The following is a 23216-nucleotide window of genomic DNA, read 5'->3' as shown; positions in this document are numbered from 1 at the left end:
CAAACTTAATAAATAGGGCTCATTTTACTATACACATCCTGGGTTTTAAGTTCTGAGCTAAGAAACGAGAGACAGAAGAACCAAATTTGAGTAAAATTCAGAGTCTTAGATGCCAGAAGCCAGGGAGACGCTGGAAAACAATGACTGAGATGTGTTATAGGTTAACTGATAGTTGGAAGACAGCACGCCTTTCAGGTTTGTGGTTTACTGCCTTTCATTAATTCTGACACAGTTTTTAACATTTTAATATCTCTGATAGTGGGATATGCCTTACAATTGTTGGCGAGTCATAGCCAGCATTTTTATTTCTTGGTAACACAGAAAATAATGTGTCTTACCCTCAGTGGTGTCTTCAATTACATGAACTGTGCCAATTTTTATGCCTTTGTAAGTCTTTTAAAATAAAAAATTCATTTATACTTCAGAAAAAATACCTGTGATTAGACCACGAGTTAGGGAAGACTTTGCAGTGGTGATTGCCTTGGAGTTGCCTTGAAGGAAGAGTGGGAGTTGGCCCAACGGGAGTGGGCTGGTGGAGAAGGCATTCAGACTGAGAGATAGCATATAAAGCATATTATAAAGAGTGTGCTGTGTTGGGGAAAGGGCTAGAAGTTTGATGTGGCAGAAATGTAGGCTCTGGGGTGAGATGAGAACGATAAACTGGCTGGAATGGTAACCTGGAGCCAGCCTTTGAAAGGCTCTGTGTGCCGTGCGAGGGAGTTGAGGCTGTCTTGGCATGTTATGCAGCACTGTAAAGCAGCTCTCCCTCCCTGTTTGCATCAGCAAAGGGGTGGGCAGCACTGGCACCAATAACAGAAGAGTGAAGACAATACATATGTCAAATAAGATCTCTAGCACAGAGCTCTCCAAAATGGAAAGGGCTGCACCCTGGAATCAGATGGAAGGGAGAACTTTACCAAGGGGGTGCTATTTCCTTCTGCCCCTGTTGTGAGTGGAGTTGGGGTTCAGTGACCTGTTTTAGAAGCCTGTTTGTGGGCAAGCTGTGTGACAAAGTTGTTGAAAAATGAGGAATGGCTTTCAGAGGGCAGTATTAATCCATTTGGATGGAAATTTAGGAGTGGAATGTGTGTTTCTAAGCTGTTTTTGGCTTTTTCCTAGGGGCTATGTATTCTTAAATTAAAGGTGATTTATCATTCTTAGTTTCCTCTAAAATATAACTTTTTGTAGAGGGAGGCTTTATCACAAAATTTAAGAAAAAATAGGTTTGTTATTCTTGCTGTGGTTTTATTTTTATAAGAAATTTGGGTATTTGATCCTTCATAGCAGAAATTTGTTCAGTTTGGGTCTCCAAACGAGACACAGAAAATTTGTTCATCAGAAAACCACTGAGCTATATAGAGAGTTAGAAGATCAATCAGGAAAGATTAATGGAACCAGAATTATACAATAGAAGAAGAAAACTGTACAAATATTTCTGTCATTTCAGCCTAATTTTAACACTCATTACAATTTGCAGCCCATAAGTGTATTGTTTTGCATACAGCCTTGCATTGCTAAGCCAGTAGAAGGAACTAGTCTGTTAAAAACATTTTCTAATTTCATTCCCTTTTGTTTTTGAGACAGGGCCTCACTCTGTCATCTAGGCCAGAGTGCAGTGGTGCGATCTCAGCTCACTGCAACCTCAGCCTTCCAGGCTCAAGCAATCCTCCCGCCTCAGTCTCTCAAATAACTGGGATTTACAGCATGAGCCACCATGCCTGGCAAATTTTGTAAAAATGTTTTGTAGAAACAAGGGTCTCACTATGTTGCCCAGGCTGGTCTAGAACTCCTAGGCTCAAGTGATCCTCCTGCCTCAGCCTCCCAAAGTGCTGAAAGAGCCACCACACCAGGTCTTTTATTTCACATTTAAATAAAAATGTTTGAGAGTATTATGTTGACATAGTTCAAAAGTTAAAAAAGAATACATGATAAAAAGTCTTCCTCCTAGTCCTCTGTCCCTTTGCTGAGGAACCCAGTGTTAGTATCCTGTGTATGGTTCCAGAGATATTTTATGGAGACGTGAGCAAATCCATAAGTGATAGCATCCCATACACATGGTTCTACAGCTACTTTTTTTTTTAACAGAAGTTTTATTGTGATATAATTCACATACTATGGAATTCACCCATTTCAAGTGGGATTCAGTGGTTTTTCAGTGTATTCACAGTGTGGTGCAGCCATCATTACTTATATAATATTAGAACACTTTCATCACCCCATAAAGAAACCTTATATCCATTAGGGCTTAGTCCCTCTTCCCCTAGCAACTACTAATCTACTTTCTGTATCTGTGAGTTTCCAAGTTTTGGAAATTTTATATGGATAGAATCAGATAATATGGGGCTTTTTCTGTCTGGCATCTTTCACTTAGCATAACATTTTCAGTTTTCATTCATGATGTAGCATGTATCAATATTTCATTTCTTTTTATAGCCATAATATTCCATTGTATGAATATACCACATTTTGTTTATCTATTCGTAAGATGAGGGACATGTTTTTCTCTTGTGTATATACTTAGGATTGCTATTGCTGAGTCATCATAACTCTGTGTTTAACCATTTGAGGACCTGCCAAACTGTTTTTCAAAAGGCTGTATCATTTCTATTCCCATCAACAATGTAGAGAGTTCTAATTTCTCTACATCCTCTCTCCAGCTACTGGTTAGTGCCATCTTTTTGATATAGTCATCCTAGCGAGTGTGAAGTGGTATCTCATTGTGGTTCTAATATGCCTTTTTGCTAATGACTTAGTGATCCTTGAGCACCACTAAGTGCTTATTGACTATGTATATCTTTGGAGAAATGATATTCATGTACATTACCCATTTTAAAATTGCTTAATCTTTGCATCGTTGATTTGTAAGTGTTCTTTATATATTTGAATACAAGTCTCTTATATATGATTTGCAAATATTTTCTCTCATTCTGTGGATGTCTTCTTGCTTTCTTGGTAGTTTAAGGCAAAAAAGTTTTAAATTTTGGGTAAGTCCAATTTACCTATTATTTCTTTTGTTACTCATGCTTTTGGTGTGATATCTAAGAAACCATTGCTTAATACAAGATGACAGAGCTTACTCCTGTGTTTTTTTTTCTAGGGGTTTTATAGTTTTAGCTCTTACATTTAAGTCTATGTTTTGAGTTAATTTTTGTATATGATGTGCTTTACATTTTGTACTTTTCATTTAATAATGTCTTGGGAGATCATTCTATACCAGCACTAAAGAACTTCCTCAGTTTTTCTTATGATACTATGGTATTCTTTTATGTTGATATATCGTAGCTACTTTAAACAGTCCCTCATTGATGGAGATTTACACAAACATTTGGGTTTGGAAATTATCTCAAAATGACATTGTGGCTTGAAAGTTGTTTCATATCACCCTTCTCAAAAATGCAATTTCATCCATTTCATGGATTTGGCTGTTCCAGGCAACTCTTGCCATTCAGAAGCCCTGGAATAAATCCCAGTCCTTTGGGTAGAATGACCCCAAGGAATTCAAGATATTTCATTCCATTAAATGTTTACAGTAAGTCAGGAAGCAAAAGGTTCTTTCAGTTATCTGAAAATATATGGAAAAATACTTTTGGAGGGACAAGGTGCTCTAAAATTTTGTTGTACCGTCTAAGCTACAGTCAGTTTCAGATGACTTAATGGCATGTGTTGTTTTACTCTTTTGTTGAATTGTTGTCTGTGTATATAAATCAAAGCGAGTAGTAATCTAAACTTCAGGCAATACAGGCAGCCAACTCAGTAAGATATAAAATATCCAGAGATTATGAAACATGTAGGTTTCTTTGTTAAAGAGGAGGCTTAGGGGAAAATCTTGAAGTACATCAACACTTTCCTAATCTGCAGAGGCATATTTGGCCACTCGAAAGTAAACAAAAAAAAAAGGCTAATAGGAAGCTAAGATTAGTATGGCAAAACCCATTCCTTCAAGTTCTTGAGCTTTTACCTGTAACACAGTTCTTCACTAAGAGACTATTCTTACTTTATACACTGATCAAATCAGTGTGATATCACAAAACAAGAACTTCGGAATTGTTTAAATCCTGTTTCTGTTCTTTATGATCTGGATACCTTCAATAAGTTACTTTCCTTTTTTGGGTTATGTTCTTTCTTTCTTTTTTTTTTTTTTTTTTTTCGAGACAGAGTCTCGCTCTGTCACCCAGGCTGGAGTGCCGTGGCGCGATCTCGGCTCACTGCAACCTCTGCCTACCGGGTTCATGCCATTCTCCTGCCTCAGCCTCCCCAGTAGCTGGGACTACAGGCGCCTGCCACCATGCCTGGCTAATTTTTTGTATTTTTAGTAGAGACGGGGTTTCACCATGTTAGCCAGGATGGTCTCGATCGCCTGACCTTGTGATCCACCCACCTTGGCCTCCCAGAGTGCTGGCATTACAGGCGTGAGCCACCGCGCCCGGCCGGGCTAGAGTATTTTCATCTGTCAAATGAACGTGAACTACATGAGTTTTCAAGCCTGTAATAGGACAATTAATTAGAGGTGAAATAGAGGCTACTGGGAGGCAAGCTGCAATCAGCAGCGGCCACAGCTGGCCTGATCTGCATGGCATAGACAGTAAGAATGTTAAAAGCATTTACAAAAGTTCAAAAATAATCATGGCTGGAGACATCTGGCTAGGAGCAAACAGTCCGACATACCTGAGTGGCCCCAGAGGGCACACTAACTTACATTACGTTCCTATTGTCCACACAAGTTCTGAGCTACCAAATAAAGGTTAAATGGAATACTGTAATTCTTTCTTTTGCAGTTTTATTTTGATATAATTTCTGATTTACAAAAAGTTTCAGAAAGAACACGAAGAATACCATCTATCCTTCACCCAGGTTTTTCTTTTCTTTTCTTTTTTGAGATGGAGTTTCGCTCTCGTTCCCCAGGCTGGAGTGCAATGCTGCGATCTCGGCTCATTGCAACCTCTGCCTCCCAGGTTCAAGCAATTCTCCTGTCTCAGCCTCCCAAGTAGCTGGAATTACAGGTGCATGCCACTAACACCCGGCTAATTTTTGTATTTTTAGTAGAGACAGGGTTTCATCATATTGGTTAGGCTGGTCTCTAACTCCTGACCTTAGGTGATCTTCCTGCCTCAGGCTCCCAAAATGCTGGGATTACAGGCGTGAGCCACCGTGCCTGGCCCACCTAGGTTTTTCAGATGTTAACATTTTATTACATTTGCTTAAATCTTTCTCTCCCCTTCCTCCCCGTCCCACCTTGTATATGTGTTTCTGTACCACATAAGAGCAGTAAAAATGCCACTCCTTTATTTCTAAATAATTTAACGTGCATTTCCTGAAGACTAAGGACATCATGTTATATAACCACAGTGTAATTATCAAAATTAGGAAATTAATATTGAAACAGTAACAGTACTGTTATCTAATGTATAGAGTTTATTTGGATGATGCCCACTGATCCAATAATGTCCATTAAAGCAAAAGAAAATCCAGAATCATGTGATTCACTTAGCCATCATGTCCCTTTCATCACGTTTAGTCTGCAGCATTTCCTGAGTCATTTTCTTTAAAGTTTACATTAATATTTGTAACGTATATTATATAAGCCAGTTACATAGTAGATTGCCCCTCATTTAGATGTGTCTGATGATTTAGGCTATCCATATTTGGCAGGAACACCACGGAAGTAACGTTCTGTTCTTCTCAGTGCCTGATCTAAGGAGAAAGGTGCTGCTCATTTGTTCCACTGCTGGTGATGTTGACTTTGATCCTTGGTTAAGGTGTTGTCTGCCATGTTTCTCCACTCTAAAGTAACTATTTTTTTCCCCTTTGTAATTAATAACTATCTTGTGGGTAATTCTTTGAAACTAGGCAACTATCATGTTTCTCCTTAAACTTTCACTCACCATATTATCTTTTTATGAAGACAGAAGGAAAATAATACATTTTAGTAAGAGTCCCATCAAAATGGTTGTGATATTTAAAAAAATAACTCAAGGAACATGGAGTAGTCATTTGACAGATATAATCATGTAGAATTACTTACTATCAGAAATTAAATGTATGCGCTGGGCTCGGTGGCTCACGTCTGTAATCCCAGCACTTTGGGAGGCTGAGGCGGGTGGATCACTTGAGGTCAGGAGTTTGAGACCATCCTGGCCAACATGGTGAACCCCCATCTCTACTAAAGATACAAAAAATTAGCTGGGCGTGGTGGCTCGCACCTGTAATCCCAGCTACTTAGGAGGCTGAGGCAGGAGAATCGCTTGAACCCAGGAGGCAGAGGTTGCAGTGAGCCGAGATGGCACCATTGCACTCCAGCCTGGGCAACAGGATGAGACTCCATCTCAAAAAAAAAAAAAAAAAAAAAAAAAGAAGAAAAGAAATTAAATGTATGCAATACTTAGTTTTTAAAAATATCCTTCACATATCTAAAGTCAATTTGCAGGTTTATACTTGTAAAAATAATTCCATTTGTTAGTATTGTTTTTGAAAGATTTAGAGATGAGTCACTCGTGGAAATTTTTCTATTTTTCCAGTATTGGAGGCAGAATGAAACTAACAAAAATCCTTTGGGAAAAAATTATTCCAATAAGTTTTCCAATAATTATTCCAATGTGTCTTCTTTTCCTCCCTTTTTTGTGTATCTTTAAAACTCAACCAGAAAGTCCACTGTTACTATATCAAGGCTGCTTAAGAATCCTCCGTGATGCTCACTTCCTACAGGATCCAGTTCCAGCTCATCTGAATTCAGACTACCTTTTCATCTTAAAACTTTTCCTCTATTCCAGCCAAATTAATCTTCATAATTCATCTTTAAACAGCATCTCACGTTTTTCTGTCTCAGCAAAATGCCCTTTCAATCTATTTTGAGTCTTCTCAGTATACCAGATAAAATTCAAGTGCATCTTTCATAAAATATTCCCTGACCTCTTCATTTTTCAAATTTTGACTTTAATTAGCTACCTATAGTCTATTTGCTACTTCAGGGGGATGGTTTAGTAGGAACTTATCTTAGGGAAGATAAGGTGGCATAAACAATAAGGTACAGACCAGGTAGTGCTGACTCCCTGCTTGGAGGGCCATTTTCCCATGCCCTGCACTGTGCCATGCCCTGCACACTGTAGGACACAAAGTTTGTTGTATACATTCTTGTGTATATTTCCCTGTACAGTATCTAATGAGACTCATCCCACTCAGAACTTAGGACTTATTATCTACAATAAATGAATTGTTCAGTTGATACTGTCTTTTAAAAATTCTGATAAAGCCAGCATCTCAATAGGAAGCAGGGGCAGATGTTTCCATTCCTCCCTCATATTTTAGTTTCTGTTCAAGGATGAGTGTTTACACTTTGGACTCTTTCTGGCAGTGATGAATCAGTGCTGATTAATCAATACTCTTTTGCCAGATTTTTCTAGGAGCCAGAGAGAGCTTGAGTGGGGTTAGGCATCCATTTAAGGGCAGGTTGGTTTCCTTATTTTAGGAAAAAAAATAGTGCTTATATGTTTCATTAATCATAACTTCACTTTACAGGAATCCAAAAAATTCAGTGTTGTCTGTTCACTCCTTTTGAAATGTTCTTTGAGAGCTCTCTGACCACCAGGAAGTGTAGTAGGTGCTGGGCATGCTGAAGCCAAGTAAGATGTAGTTCCATGGCTCAAGGAGTTGTGAGTCTAACAGAGGAGCTGGAGTCAGTTGCAGGGGAGATTGTGTTTTTCACTGAAAGGTGTGTCTTCGGTAGACTACAGCCATAGAGTCGTGTGAGAATTACTGAAGAGTGTGGCAGAAGATGAGGTGGTAAGATCAGGGAGGGCTTTGCCAAAGTCACGTTCAGGTGGAGTCTTGAAATTCTGTAAGCTTTCAGATGTGGGCCTCGTTCCAAGCTGTGTGAGTATAGCCCTGAGGTATGCTGGCTGCGTGGCATGTTGAGGGAAGTGAGAGCAAGCTGATACCAGCTCACTACCAACAGCCTTTGCCAAATGTAAAGCAGGAAAAAGAGGGTTACTTTGAAAAGCCTAGTGTGCCATGCTGAGAATTATGGACTTTATGAAGCAATGGAGGAGCTTTTAAATGTGTTTTCAATAAGAAATTGTCATGGACAAATCTGCATTAAATTCAGATCTCATTAAGAACGTGTCCAAAGGATAACTCGACAGTAAACACATCTCGAAAGTACCCATGGCTGTAAAAAAGGCGAAGTATTTCTTTCTCCATTTAATTTACCCTCCCCTGGGTGACTGGTTTGTGGTTAGGCCGTTTTTCTAGCTGCAGCAGACTGGTTTTACACCCTGAAGTAAACTTGAACTTCTTTTTTTTTTTTTTTTGAGACGGAGTCTCGCTCTGTCACCCAGGCTGGAGTGCAGTGGTGCAATCTCGGCTCACTGCAAACTCTGCCTCCCGAGTTTAAGCGATTCTCCTACCTCAGTCTCCCAGGTAGCTGGGATTACAGGCGCCCGCCATCACGCCCAGCTAATATTCGTATTTTTAGTAGAGATGGGATTTCACCATGTTGGCCAGGTTGGTCTCGAACTCCTGACCTCAGGTGATCCACCTGCCTCAGCTTCCCAAAGTGCTGGGATTACAGGTGTGAGCTACCGCGCCTGGTCTTTGAATTTCTTAAAACCAAGCAGAACAGTGATTTTCAAGCTCTTTTAGATTCTAGCAGCTGGAGTTTATTTATTTATTTATTTGAGATGGTCTCACTCTGTCGCCCAGGCTGGAGTGCAGTGGCGTCATCTCCATTCGCTGCAACCTCTGCCTCCTGGACTCAAGCAATCCTACCCCCTCAGCCTCCCAAGTAGCTGAGATTACAGGTGTGCGCCATGAGGCTCAGCTAATTTTTTGTATTTTTGGTAGAGATGGGGTTTCACCATGTTGCCCAGGCTGGTCTTGAACTCCTGAGCTCAAGCGATCCACCCACCTCAGCCTCCCAAAGTGCTGGGATTATAGGCGTGAGCCACTGCACCTGGCACTGCTGCACTTTAGAGCTTCCAAATGCTTAGTGCATATTTCATTTGTTTCCAAAGTACATTTTAAACCATTAAAATCACAATAAAAAATAGCACACACACTTGTGGGTGGTTATATAATTTGTGGACTTTGGACACCAATGTCGTGTTAACTCAGGCTGCCAGTGCAGTCTTCAGAATAAAGTAGATTTTTGTAATTTCTCTGCCGACATGTAAACTTATACAAGTGTGTTATTGATTAAGAAGCTGAGTAGAGCACTGCCCTGGTATTTTGAAAAGTTCAGGTTCATGCATGTGCACTAATAACGTATTTTACAAGTGAACATACCTATACCTACAGTCAGTCAAATGCCAGGCAAGGCGTGGCTCCTCTGCTTCAGGCATGGTCTTATTGTACAATAGCATCATAAGTGATGTATGTATGCTGGGTAGTAATTACATATTTCAAATCACCTGGGGGCCTTTTAAAAATCCTGATACCCAGGCCATACCCCTTACCAATTAAATCAGAATTCCTGGAGGTAGGGGTGGGACCCAGGCATTAGTATTCTTTTAAGACTTAGACTGTTTAGAGCAGTTATGGTTTACAGCAAAATAGAGCAGAAGGTACAGATTTCCCATCTGTCTCCTCCATGGCCTCTCCTATTATCGGTATCCCCCACCGGAGTGATACATTGTTACAGTTGGTGAACCTACAGTAACACATCATTATCACCCAAAGGCCATTATATTTACATTAGGGTTCGTTCTTTCTGTTGTACATTTTATGGGTTTCAACAGATGTACAATGACATATATCTATTATTATAATATCATACAGAGTAATTTAGTATTTTTCAGTAGTTTCAGTAGGCATCAGTATTTTTAAATTTTTTAAAATTTTTGCTGTATTTTGGAGGAGACGAATATACTCTTATTGCCATCAACCATAGACGTATTCTTTCCAATCTCTTGTTCTGTCCTTGTAGTAATAATTGTATTGGCTTTTCTGGTTTCAGTTAAATTTTGGTTCACATATCTTCAAACATACTGTAAACCTGGTAAGATTTGAGAGCCCAGAAAGATAGATTTGAGGTACAGTGGTCTTTTTCCTGAAGAGCAATTTTATCAGCACCTGGGAAGTGTAAAATATGTGAGAGTGTTATTTTCTTATCTATCAGATATGCCTCCAGAGCTTTCAACATGTTCTTTATGTTAAGCATTTTAGTCCACTGTACTCTAGCAGAAGTAAAATCTGATTTTTCCTACCAAAAGTTTCTTATTTTCATCTGCTTGCTAAGGACCGAGAAATGTTTGGATGCTTTATGCAGATGATACAATTCAAGCTAACTGCAGCTGGGGCAGTTGTGTTGCCTGCTTCGTGTTTTGAGCCTTTAGTATTTAATGGAAGCCCTGCACTGTGGAAAGTCTCCTAATAGCACTTTGTGCATCGCAGGGGCCAGGCACGGTGCTTCTGCAGCCGCACTGTAGATGTTTGTTTATGTGTCTCCACTAGGCTGTCAGTACATTTAGAGGCTGAGTCTCGGTGTGTGTTTGAAAGAATGAATGGTTGATTGAAGAAAGGAGACCATTTGTGAGAGAGAGAGATGAACAGTACATATATAGAGGAGGGCAAGAAGAAATCCCAGGGCTCTTGAGTCAAGTGATTAGTTCAATGACTGGCCTGATTCAGGACCCTTTGAGCATTTCTCATTTGAGAAACAGAAAGATCTTTGTTGGTACCAAAAAGGTTAAGGATAGATATGTGGCCAGCTGGACATCCATCATAAGTGGAAGGAACTGACTCTGAGAGGGATTTGGTAATCTTGTGTGTTAGTAAAAGTACATGGATTTGTTTTTTTTTTTTTTTTTTTTTTGACAGTCTCACTCTGTCACACAGGCTGGAGTGTAGTGGCACAATCACAGTTCACTGCAGCCTCAACCTTCCAGGCCCAGGCAGTCCTCCTATCTCATCTCAGCCCCCTGAGTGTCTGAGATCACAGGTTTGAGCCACTATGCCCAGCTATTATTTTTTTGTAAAGATGAGGGCTGGTCTTTTTTTTTGAGACGGAGTCTTGCTCTGTCCCCCAGGCTGGAGTGCATGGCGCGATCTCGGCTCACTGCAAGCTCCGCCTCCCGGGTTCACGCCATTCTCCTGCCTCAGCCTCTCCGAGTAGCTAGGATTACAGGCGCCCGCCAACATGCCCAGCTAATTTTTTGTATGTTTAGTAGAGACGGGGTTTCACCGTGTTAGCCAGGATGGCCTCGATCTCCTGACCTCGTGATCCGCCCGCCTCCGCCTCCCAAAGTACTGGGATTACAGGCTTGAGCCACTGCGCCCGGCCGAGGGCTGGTCTTGAACTCCGGGGCTCAAGCCATCCTCCTGCCTCAGCCTCCCAAAATGCTGGGATTACAGGAGTGAGCCACCTTGTCTGGCCAGATTTTTTTTTTTTTTGTAATCAATTATTTCAAAAGGTGAGTCTCCTTTGCGATGATTCTCTCACAAAGAAAGATGATTCTTGGAGGAAACATATCTAAGTGTCCTCCAAGGTAGTGTCAGCATTCAAAGTTGACCCTGAATTATCTCTGCAGACACTTTTTGTGTTGGGCATTATGCTGAAGCCATTTGTTGTAGAGCAAGTTGATTTTTATGGCTGAGCTTATCTGAGTTTAGTTTGATATATTGTATTCTTTCTTCATTCATTCATTCATTCACTGATTCATTCATTTTTCCTGACATTCAAACAAATGTTTTTTGAACACATTGTGAAAGGGCCAGGCATTTGTCAGGTAATGAGGGTATAACAGTAAACAAGGTAGACACAGCCCTTTGCCCTCTTAGGGGTGCATTCAGCCGGTCATTTAAGTGGGGTGTGAGGAGAGCATTGACAAGGAAAGGACAGGATGTCGGGGAGCACAGGGTAGGGAGTGTGGGGCAGATGCTAGGAGGAAGTCCCTTGAGATTAAGGCCTGAAGCATAACTTTAGACAAAGAGTGCAGAAGAGTGTGTTCCTGACTAATGAAAAGCTTAGTTTATTAATACTTAGGGCTTGTTGAATGGAGGATACTTTTGCAGCCTTCCCCTACTTTGTGCCATCCAGCCGAGAGAGGTCCACAATAGCAGCCCTGATTCGCGGGAGGAAAGAGCCCACTTCAGCTGCAGGGTGGCCCTGTTCCCAGGAGAGATTTGAGTCTGACCCCACAGTGGCAGCGAGGCAGCTCTGTGCCTGTGTTATCTCCACTAGCACACGTCATTGAGTCAGCTTTACTTTATCCAGCCTGATTGTAGAAGTCATAGTAGACACTGTGAGGGAATCGTGTGGAATTTTCACTGGAGCATTCTGAAACTTAAAAAGTAAATCTTTTATTGCTTTACTAATGTCTTCCTGTGTCTCTCTTTTTAAAAATTTTTATTGTAAAAAGTAAAATATATACCAAAGAGTGTATGTGTGTACAGTTTACATATCAGTATTAAAATAAGCACCCATGTACTCATGACCAGCCTAGGAAATAAAACATTACCAATAGTGTGTACCTTTCACATCCTGCCTCCTCCACCCTGTTCCAGTTGTAACTACTACCCTGAATTTGTATTTAGTGTTCTCTTTTGTTCCTCTCTTCTAGTATGTTTTAAAAGGTCATATTTATGCTTATTAGGAGATATTACAGTATCAGACTCTTGCTGTGTACCAACAGAGAACAAGAGATAGGTCAGAATGCTGTTTAAATAAATTGCTTGATTATACTCTTTTAAGCAGGAGTTTATACTGGTAACATCAAAGTGCTTAAAAAAATTCAAAACGAAAGCCTTTTTCAATTTCAAGGAAAACCTTAACAAGGTGTGTTGAAAAGATAAGGTTTTTAGGGGTCGGGTGAGGTGGCTCACACCTTTAATCCCAGCACTTTGGGAGACCAAGGCGGGTGGATCACTTGAGGTCAGGAGTTCAAGACTAGCCTGACCAACATGGTGAAACCCTGTCTCTACTTAAAAAAAAATAGAAAAATTAGCTAGGCATGGTGGTGCACGCCTGTAGTCCTATCTCTTCAGGAGGCTGAGGCCAGAGAATCACTTGAACCCAGGAGGCGGAGGTTGCAGTGAGTTGAGATCGCTTCACTGCACTCCAGCCTGGACAACAGAGCAAGACTCTTGTCTCAAAAAAAAAAAAAAAAAAAAAAAGATAAGGTTTTCACAAACCAGTATGCTATAAGTGGACCCAGTAGTAACATGACATGGAATTGCTTCAACCAGTAACAGCTTCAAGATCCCTGCCTATGTTCCCTGCTGTGAACGTGTTTATTTGTTCCTAATAATGCTGCCACAGTGTATTTCAAATTATTTTATGGTATGAGAGTTTGAATTTACTTGGAGTAAGATCATCTCAGCATGTAGTTGGGAAACATTATTTACTCTTGTTTCAGTAATTCAGAATATTGAAATAGGTCAGTCATGTCAGGAAATAGCCTCTTAGGTGAACCATTCTTGAATTTGCCTTTTTCTTTGTGATTGTGATGGATATTGTTTTGTTTTCTATCTTTGCTTTTTTTTTCTTTCTGAAATGTTCTGGTTGTCCATCCAAATTGTAAGAATATTACATTTTGAATATCCTTTGATTATTGTAAAAATGACCCCAGTCAGATGATTCCACAGACTTTTTGATTACTTGTCAAATGACTTTGCGGGCTTTTTTCATTTGAATTGATTTCCTGTTTTGAGGGTCAGTATCACTTCATTGCTAAATGATACCTTTGAGCAATGCGGTCATTTTAGAAACCTTATTCTCTGGAGTACTCTAAGAGAAGGGTTGTTTGGATTATATTTGTTTATATTCTTGCCCTTTAAACTCTAGCATAACTCAGCAGGATTCTGTACTCCTTATAGAACCGTTCCCTGAGAGAAAGTAGGCTCAGCTCTCATTTCCATGTTGAAGTTTGTATGCAAGTTTACGTGGAGCTCAGAATCCAAAGTTGGCAGGATATGAAAACGTTTGTATATCATTTAATCTATTTTATTTCATTTCATTTCTGTGTTTTTATTCCCAAAGAAATTGGTTTTATTCAGGAATCAACAGACTTTTTTCAATCCATCTATGAGTTTTTAAACCAAAGCTTTACTACATTTCACAGCCATTTTTGCCACTATGCCATGATTATAAATCCTCGGCCTCAAAGAAACCTATTTAATATCTTATTCAGATTGAGATTCTAGTCTTTAGTGACATGGAATGTAGATTAGAACAATAGTTTCTGTATATCTCAATGGTCTTTATATTTGCATTTTTAGCCATTTTAACTAGCCCCTAAAAACTCTCTTTTATGACTCTGTGGATGAGCTATCTGAATTCAACAATAATTTTACTATGTATTCCCATAATACTCCTAGTCATTTAAAAAAAGGCAAGGGAATGGACAAAGCAAATCATTCCCAATTGTTTAAGAAACCAGTGAACTCATCCCTTGCACAGTCTGCATAGAATACAGCCTGAGAGGGAAACCTGTGATTTAGTTTCTCTCTTTACCCACACAGGAGAACACTTCTGACAAGATGCCATTCATGCTCATCGTAGTTGGTCAGAAACTGCGGCTCTGTGCTTGGCAAAAGTTAATTTGGATTTTAGATGCTGTGTGCAAGGAAACCATGTGCAGTTTTAAGCAAGGATCTTCACTGAAATTTCTCCCTACAATCAACTACACAGAGCACCCAGCTCTCAGCATTTGACACAGTTGGCCACTCTTCCCTTGTCTCCCATGGCATCGTGATTTCCTGGTATACCTTTGGTCTCTTTGTCCATAGCATTGTCTATCTGGGGTACACTCACCATAGGCAGAGGAAAAACATGGTAACCAGGGTGGCTGCTGCAACATATTTGAGGGGGTCAGGGTAGGCAGTGAGGTCCGAGAGGTAGCCAGGAGTTAGCTCATGTAGGACTTTGTAGGCCACATGAGGACTGGCCTGATCTGGCTGATGGGAAACCCATAGAGGATTTTGAGTAGAAGAGTGATATGATCCAACCTGAATTTTAATGAGATCTCTTTGGCCTCTCTGTGGGCTAGTTGCTGTGAAGTGGGGAAGGCTGAAGGAAGCAGACACCAATTAGGAAGCTATCAATACTTAATCCAGGTGAAAGGTGACAGTGCTTGGACCAAGATGGTGACACCAAATGAGGCAGAGAGAGATCAATTTCTAGATAGGTTTCTTTTGTTTTGTTTTGTTTTTGTTTTTGAGACAGAGTCTCGCTCTATCGCCCAGCCTGGAGTGCAGTGGCACGATCTCAGCTCACTGCAAGCTCTGCCTCCCGGGTTCACGCCATTCTCCTGCCTCAGCCTCCCGATTAGCTGGTATTACAGGCGCCCGCCACCACACCCGGCTAATTTTTTTGTATTTTTAGTAGAGACGGGGTTTCACCGTGTTAGCCAGGATGGTCTCGATCTCCTGACCTCGTGTTCTGCCCACTTTGGCCTCCCAAAGTGCTGGGATTACAAACGTGAGCCACCGCGCCCGGCCCCTCTAGATAGGTTTCTAAGTAGAGATGATGTGTGTAGCTGACAGCTTGGAGGAAAGTTATGCAAAAGAGAGAAGTCACAAAACAGTCCAGGGTTTTGGTCTCAGCCACTAGAAAACCAGTGTTGCCATTTACTGATTTGGAGAAGACCATGGAAAGGAAGTTTAGGGGGTGGGAATCAGGAGTTTAATTTGGACATATTAAATTTGAGATGATGCCAATTACATCCAAGCAAAGTTGAATAGGCTGTGTGTGTGTGTGTGTGTGTGTGTGTGTGTGTGTGTACAGTTGTCATCAGCATTTGAAACTGAATGAGGTCACCAAGAGAAGGAATGTTAAATAGATACGCAGTCAGAGAAATGATCTGGGCTCTTAATCATATAGAGGTCAGGAGAACCAGGGAACGAGCAGTCAGTGAAGTCAATCTCCCTCTTGATTAAGAGGGAGAGGCATTCCAAAAGCTAAACTGTTAAAAAACAAAAAAAAAAGTTTTAGGAGGGAGTAACTTTCAAAGGTTTTAGATAGGGCAATAAGACAAGATTTGAGAATTAACCATGGAGATCATTGCATTCCTTAACAAGAACAGTTTCTGTGGAGTAACGGAGATGAAAGCCTAAATTGGATTTATCCAAGAGAACAGAGAAGGAGAGAAATTGGACACAATGTGTACAGACAATTCTTTCAAGATTGGTAAAATAAAGGAGGACAGGCCGGGCGCGGTGGCTCACGCTTGTAATCCCAGCACTTTGGGAGGCTGAGGCGGGCAGATCACGAGGTCAGGAGATCAAGACCACGGCGAAACCCCGTCTCTACTAAAAATACAAAATATTAGCCGGTCGTGGTGGCAGACGCCTGTAGTCTCAGCTACTCGGAGAGGCTGAGGCAGGAGAATGGCGTGAACCCGGGAGGCGGAGCTTGCAGCGAGCCGAGATCGCGCCACTGCACTCCAGCCTGGGCAACAGAGCCAGACTCCGTCTCAAAAATAAATAAATAAATAAATAAAGGAGGACAAAGGGGCCAGAGCTGCAGGGAGATGCAGGGTCAAGATTTTTTTCTCTAAACCTGGGATATAAATATAAATCTGTATGTTTATATTGCTGCTGGTGGTAATTCAGTAGTGAGTGAAAAATTCAGAAGAGGGAGAATTGCTGGATCAATGAATGTCCTTAGGTAGGCAAGGGATGAGATGCAATGTGCAGTGGAGAGGTTCATCCTGGAGAGGGATGCAGACAGACACTTTCTACATAGGAGTGCAGAGAAAGCAGAATGGGCACAGATGCAGGGAGGTGGGTACCTATGGTGTCTGGACATAGGGAGGTTCTCTTCTTATTGCTTCTGTTTTCTCAATGAAATAAGCAGCCCAGTCATTAGCTGGGAGTGAGAAACCGGAGGAAGTGGAAATTTGAGGTTAGAGAGGAAGGTTTAAAATAGTCCTCTAGGGAAATGGAAAGCAGATGGATTAGGGCAATGTGGAGGGATTGCTAGACAGCATTAAGAGTCCCTGTAAGGTTAGTGACCATACATTTAAGGCAAAAATAGTCAGTAGGATTGTGTGCTTTTGTCCAGCTGTGGTCAGCCACCCTGGTGGAGATGCAGAGTGGGTAGAGAATTGAATTTAACCAGGATAGAGGTTGCAGGTGAAGGCCCTGAAGGGCGAGGCAAGAGAGCTGATTGTGTATGCAAGGGGGTGAGTATAATGGTGGCCTATGGGATTTAGTCTGAGTAAGGCAAATAAAGACATGCTGGGATTTTAGTTTCTGATGCAGCTTAGGGATCAATGAACTCAGGGTTTTGGAGGATATTGGAAAGCTAAGAAGTGGTCAATTAGGGAGTAGAGAAGCCTGAAACTCTGATTCTGGAGTGGGTGCTGGTACTGATGATAGGGTCTACAGCTAGTGATTCTCAGCCGGGGGGATTTCACCTCTGAGGAGGCATTTGCAATGTCTGGAGACATTTTTGGTTGTCACAACTGGAGGCAGAGGAGATACTGCTGTCATCTGGTAGAGGCCAGGGGTGCTGCTCAACATCCTACAAGGTATAGCACAGTTTCCCACAACAAAGGATTGTCCATCCCGGTTGTCAGTAGTGCTGAGGTTGAGAAGCCCTGGTTGAGGGTATAAAAGAAAAACTTCAGCTGAATTAAATTTAAAGGAGTTTAATTGAACAAAGAATGAATTGCGAAATGGGCAGCCTTCTGAGCCAAGGTAGGCTCAGAGACGCCAGCGCAGCCACGTGGTGGAAGAAGATTTATGGACAGAAAAGGAAAGTGATGTACAGAAAACAGGAGTGAGGTACAGAAACAGCCGCATTGATTATAGCTCGGCATTTGCCTTATTTGAACACAATTTGAACAGTTGGCTACATTTGATTGGCCAAAACTTGGTGATTGGCACAAAGTGATTGGCTACGGCCTGTTTACACCTATACTTGTTACAGTTCACAGTGTACAGAAAAACCCTTAGGCCAAACTTAAAATACATAAGGAAGCAGCTGTAGGCTAAACCTGATTGAACAGGTATGACCATAGGAATGAGTGGCTAGGGTAGGCCTGATCTTACCCAGATTATTGGAGAAGATAAACAGACTAGAGTTTTAGAAGGTTTATCTTATGACTGATGAAATCTCCAAAAATGAGGACAAGAGTAATATTAGAGAAAAGCGTAGGTAGCCAGGGATGGGAGGAAGTTAATTTCTCAGTGTGTGGCGTCATTTTCTTTTTCTTGAGCTAGCTGATGGGCTAGCTTTGGATTTCATAATCCTGGCTAAGAGCTACATGTTCAAATTAGCCAAAGAGTGTTGTTGTTTTTTAAAAAGCCACCTGTTTATTACCTAGCTTTGGTATAACGAAATCTGTGTCTTAAATATATGCCTAAAAGCCATTTGGGAATTTGGTTAGTCTTTTTGCTCAAAATTCTGTGACTGTAAACTTGGACACTTGGTCTAATTCCATCTTTCAATAATGTCTCAGGATGACAAGTCTTGCAGCCAGGCCTTGAGGAAGGGATCTGGTTTAAGAAAATCCTTGAAGAAGGCCGGGTGCGGTGGCTCACGCCTGTAATCCCAGCACATTGGGGGGCTGAGGCTGGCGAATCACCCGAGGTCAGGAGTTCGAGACCAGCCTGGCCAACATGGTGAAACCCCCGTCTCTAATAAACATACAAAAATTAGCCCAGCGTGGTGGTGGGTGTCTGTAATCCCAGCTACTTGGGAGGCTGAGGCAGGAGAATTGCTTGAACCCAGGAGGCAGAGGTTGCGCCACTGCACTCCAGCCTGGGTGACAAGATTGAGATTCGGTCTCAAAAAAGAAAAAAAGAAAGAAAAGAAAATCCTTGAGAAACCTTATTTATAGACTTTTAGAGACTGTGGCTTTCTAGTGCTCATCACCATGGAGAAAACTAGTCAAAATCACACAGAGTGAATAAGGGTTGCAAGCCGGTGCTGCTTCCTGGAATAAGCTGGTTCACTAGTCTAGTCTTGTGCTTTGTCCTTCATTTTGAACTCAAGTACCCTGGGGCTGCTTTTCTGCCTACCCACAATAGCAAGGAACTCTTTTGTTTGCCATCTCCTCTGAAAGAAATGCTTGTTTTGAGGTTTGGACCACAAATAATAATCTATTGTTCCCTATAATAATAATCCACCCTCTTTAGCAGAAAAAAAAATCTGCTTGATGCAGTATGGCTATCAGTTTATTTAAAAGAATAGCCAAAAGTGTCCATTGTGTCCTGAGAATAAACATTTGCAAGATGGTTGGGAGGAATGGGGGAGTACTCTTGTTCTCCTTGGCTGAGAGTCAGTTAAGTCTTCAAGGAGAAAAAATTCTGAAAATGACCATCAGTCCTGGCTGACAATACTCTTCCTTATTCTGCCCGTCTGTTACATTCTAAGAATTATTGCAACACTGCAGATATTTATTCCAAACGATGTCTTTAAAAAATATCGAAGATGGGTATTTTTAAGTTACCAATTTTGGGCCAAATAAGTTTTTTTTTTTCTGACTTTCATTTTGTCTGTGAAAGCATTTCTTTTATAGCAGTATGTTCAAATTAGCAATCTTTAGCAATTTGGCAAATACTTTTAACAGCAATCTAACAATTCCTGCAGTTGCCTATGATTGCAGATCTTGAAAAAAGAACCATTTTTATATTCCAAATGGTAGACACATTTTAATTACTCTTTCCTGGGCTTAAGCTAACTGACAAAACTTGATGGGTGAAATGAAAATGATATACAGTGTAATCAGCTGTTTACTTACCTAGCACAGTGAAGTCTTATGGTAGGTATGATTTCACTAACAAAACCAAAATATGCATTTTTCTTCCTTAAGTTCTTTACAAGAAAAGGATCAGTTAAATAATAAATGTGGCTTTAAAATGAAGTTATATCTTACGATAGTTTTAATTGCATTACATATGGATGATGAGAAAAGTTCAGTGTGATAACAATTACATAACAGATGAGCATGAGAACTACTTAAAGAAATAAAAATACGCCCATCACCTCATTAAAAATAGACCATCAGGGAAGCCACCAAGAAGTCCTTCAGTAGGTGAATGAATAAACTGTGGTACATCCATACAATTTGTATATTATTCAGCAATAAAAAGAAATGAGATATTATGCCACAAAAGGACATGAAAGAAAGTTAAGTGCATATTACTAAGTGAAAGAAGCCAGCCTTAAAAGGCTACATGCTGTATGATTTTAACTAGATAACATTCTAGAAAAGGCAAAACTATAGAGACAGTATAAGGTCAGTGTTTGCCAGGGTTGTGGGGGAAAGGAGGGCAGGAATAAATTGGTGTAGCACAGGGGATGCTTAGGGAGTGAAACCATTCTGTATGATACTATAATGGTGGAGACGTCACTATACACCTTTGTCAAAATCCATAAGATCTGCAACACTAACGCAAATCCTAATGTAAACTATGGACTTTGGTTAACAATGATGTAACCATATTGGCTCATCAATTAAAACAAATATATAACACTAATGCCAGATGTTAATAATAGGAGAAACAGGATGGCCGTGGAGGAGTGAGAGAATATGAGAATTCTACCTTCCATTCAGTATTTCTGTAAACCTAAAACCACTCTTTTAAAAAGTCTATTAGTTAAAAAAATAAATATTCAATATAGCCAAACTAATAAAAATATCTTAACTAAAAAGCAATACAAACCTAAACCATCAGCAATTATTCTGTTTATAGTGCTATTGTGATTGAACTTAGCTATAGAATATGGTGCCAGAAATATGTAATGGCAGTGAATTACTGTATATATCCCGTAACTTTGCTGTATCTTTTCTTGTCTGGCAAAAATGCACAGTGGTATTCATGCTAAGTCCTACTTCTAACTACCCTTATTCCTTTCTCTTCAGTGACAGCTGGAGTATCAGCCTTGGAAGTATATACGCCAAAAGAAATCTTCGTGGCAAATGGTACACAAGGGAAGCTGACCTGCAAGTTCAAGTCTACTAGTACGACTGGCGGGTTAACCTCAGTCTCCTGGAGCTTCCAGCCAGAGGGGGCTGACACTACTGTGTCGGTAAGAATGCTTGACTGCTCTTGGCTAGTCCTACCTCAGAGGTTTCTTTACTGCTGTATAATTAGTGATCCATTTTTCTGATGGTTCATTTCCAAAATGAGTGTATTTGTTATCTATTATAGACTTCAAGGCCTTTCTCTTGCTTCAGGATAAAATAAGTTCAGCATCTCTTAAATGCATCTGGTTTCCTTGTCTTTGTTCAGTTCCTCTCCACCATCAAATCCCATTCTGAAATTGATCTTAATTGACCACACTGACTCTAATCAGGATTTATCCTGCATCTTTTCATCTTTTATTGCCGCATATTTATTGATATTTATTTTATGTATTACCAAATTTTATATACATATATATGTATGTACCTTCTGATTTATCTTTTTTTAATTTAGCATATAGTCCATCTGATTTAGCAATATTGATTTGGGAGCTTACTATGTAGTGGGTTATGTAGGGCCTTCAGAAATGTCTAAAACAGAATCCTTGCTCTCACCCAGAGATGATTAGGAGGAAGGCTGATATATAGATGACTTTGGAGTAAGATGAAGGATGTAACAGAAATACAGCACCAGAGGGTTGAAAAAAGGGTTAGTTAGTAACTAGTGGAGTGCTGGTTATGCAGTGGGTGTTTATTAAACATGAACTGACTATCTTGGTTCTGGTCTGTAAAATGGAGACGATAAAACTTGGTTCTGGTCTGTAAAATGGAGACGATAAAACCTCCCACACAAGGGTGTTAGGAGGATGAAGTAAGATTATACAAGATAAGTGCTCAGGAGAGTGTCTAGCTCTTGAGTTACTAAAATACACAATTGGTTGTTACTGTTGTTCTCCCAGCATGTGGAATGCCCTTCATATGTTGGCACATATTTTAGTACTGTTGCATGTTTCAGGTTGTCAGTATTTAGCAAAGACAGTCTGTCATCTATCTTTAAGAATGCCCAATTCTTCTGAATGGTGAGTTACATTGTTGATCACCACCTAGATGTTGGGCCTGTCATATGCCTATGCCATTTAATCTTGACAGCTCTATGAGGAAGACAGGGTGGGGAGGATGGGAGACACTGACTCAAGAGTTATTCACCCATGGCCACACCACACAGGTTAGAATTGTTTAAACTTCAATACGGTATGATTTCCCTTATGTGTTATTTCTCTCTCAGGTAGAAAAATCTGCTAATAATATTTACAGCCTCATAGGTTTTAGGGATTACCTAAGGCAGTGCTTCTCAGTAGTTTTTAAAATTTATTTTTAAAAGGAGGCTTTTCACATTTTTTCTTAATCTCTGCCCCCTTCCATGAAATGTTAATATTGTAGATATCCTCTGCAACTGTTTTACATATAAAAGAGTAAGATTTTCTCAAAGCTTCCCACCCAAGAGCCAGTGTTTGCTCCCTTGGGGGAGAATCTCCCCTATGGAGAATGCATAGTCTAGAGGTCTTTATAAGAGGCCTTCCCTTACAGTAGCCATAAGGGTGAATACAGGAATCCATACAGATACCATGGAAAGACATACAGAGGCATTCTCTGCTTTACATAAATATGGCATCAGCATAGAACATACACTAATGTTCCCATAGAGGCAAGATCAAACACATAAGTTTACTCAAGAGAGTCCAAAGAACTATTTAAACATTTAAAGATTTCCCACTGAAGTCTTCTGCAAGAGTGGGTGTGAGAGCCATTATTTAAGTCCATAGAAAATGAAGCAGTTATCAGGAAGACACCCAGAGGTAATAGCTTTCTTTTAAAGAGCAGTTCCATTTATGCTGGAAACAGCCTTGTCATGTGGGTCCATGAAGGTTTACATAACTGAAAACTTAAGAACATGCTGTAATTCTGATTAATATTTTTAGCTAATCAACTTATACTTACACACGGGTCTGATTGCAGTTAATCCCAGCATGTTCAGTTATTGACATAGGATCCTTTAATTCCAAAATGTCAGGACACATTTAATAAGATGAGTGGGTTGCTTTTTTGTTTTTATAGGTTTTACAGGAAAAGTATATTCAAACCCCGTATATTCAAAAGCCGTACTGTAGATGGCTTTTTTGGCCCATGGCCTCGGGATCCACATGTCTGAAACTGAACTCATTTTTTCTCCCTTCTGTTTCCCTTTTCTGCTTTTTTTTTTTTTTTTTTTTTTTTTTTTAGGGTAATTGTGTACAGATGAGCTTTGTAATCATTTTGTTTTGTTTTGTTTTGTTTTGTTTTGTGTTTTCTGTCCTTTCCTTCCCTGTCCCT

General features: G+C 40.3%; 1 protein-coding gene across 4 annotated transcripts in view; it reads left to right on the top strand.

The window, feature by feature from the left end:
• The window catches only part of MPZL1 (myelin protein zero like 1), a 70560-nt gene that overhangs the window by 23891 nt on the left and 23453 nt on the right, over positions 1 to 23216 (top strand). For all 4 annotated transcript variants that reach the window (XR_004032612.1, XM_003258819.2, XM_003258818.2 and 1 more), the window contains exon 2: positions 20805 to 20971. Coding sequence is in view for 3 of the 4 variants with exons in the window: in XM_003258819.2 (XP_003258867.1) it covers positions 20805 to 20971 (167 nt within the window). In the remaining variant the exon portion in view is untranslated. The remainder of the gene's footprint in view (positions 1 to 20804; positions 20972 to 23216) is intronic.

Source organism: Nomascus leucogenys, chromosome 12 (assembly GCF_006542625.1).
Source record: "Nomascus leucogenys isolate Asia chromosome 12, Asia_NLE_v1, whole genome shotgun sequence".
Classification (NCBI taxonomy): domain Eukaryota; kingdom Metazoa; phylum Chordata; class Mammalia; order Primates; family Hylobatidae; genus Nomascus; species Nomascus leucogenys.
Note: the sequence above shows the minus strand (reverse complement) of the source record. Positions and strands in the feature narration are given on the sequence as shown.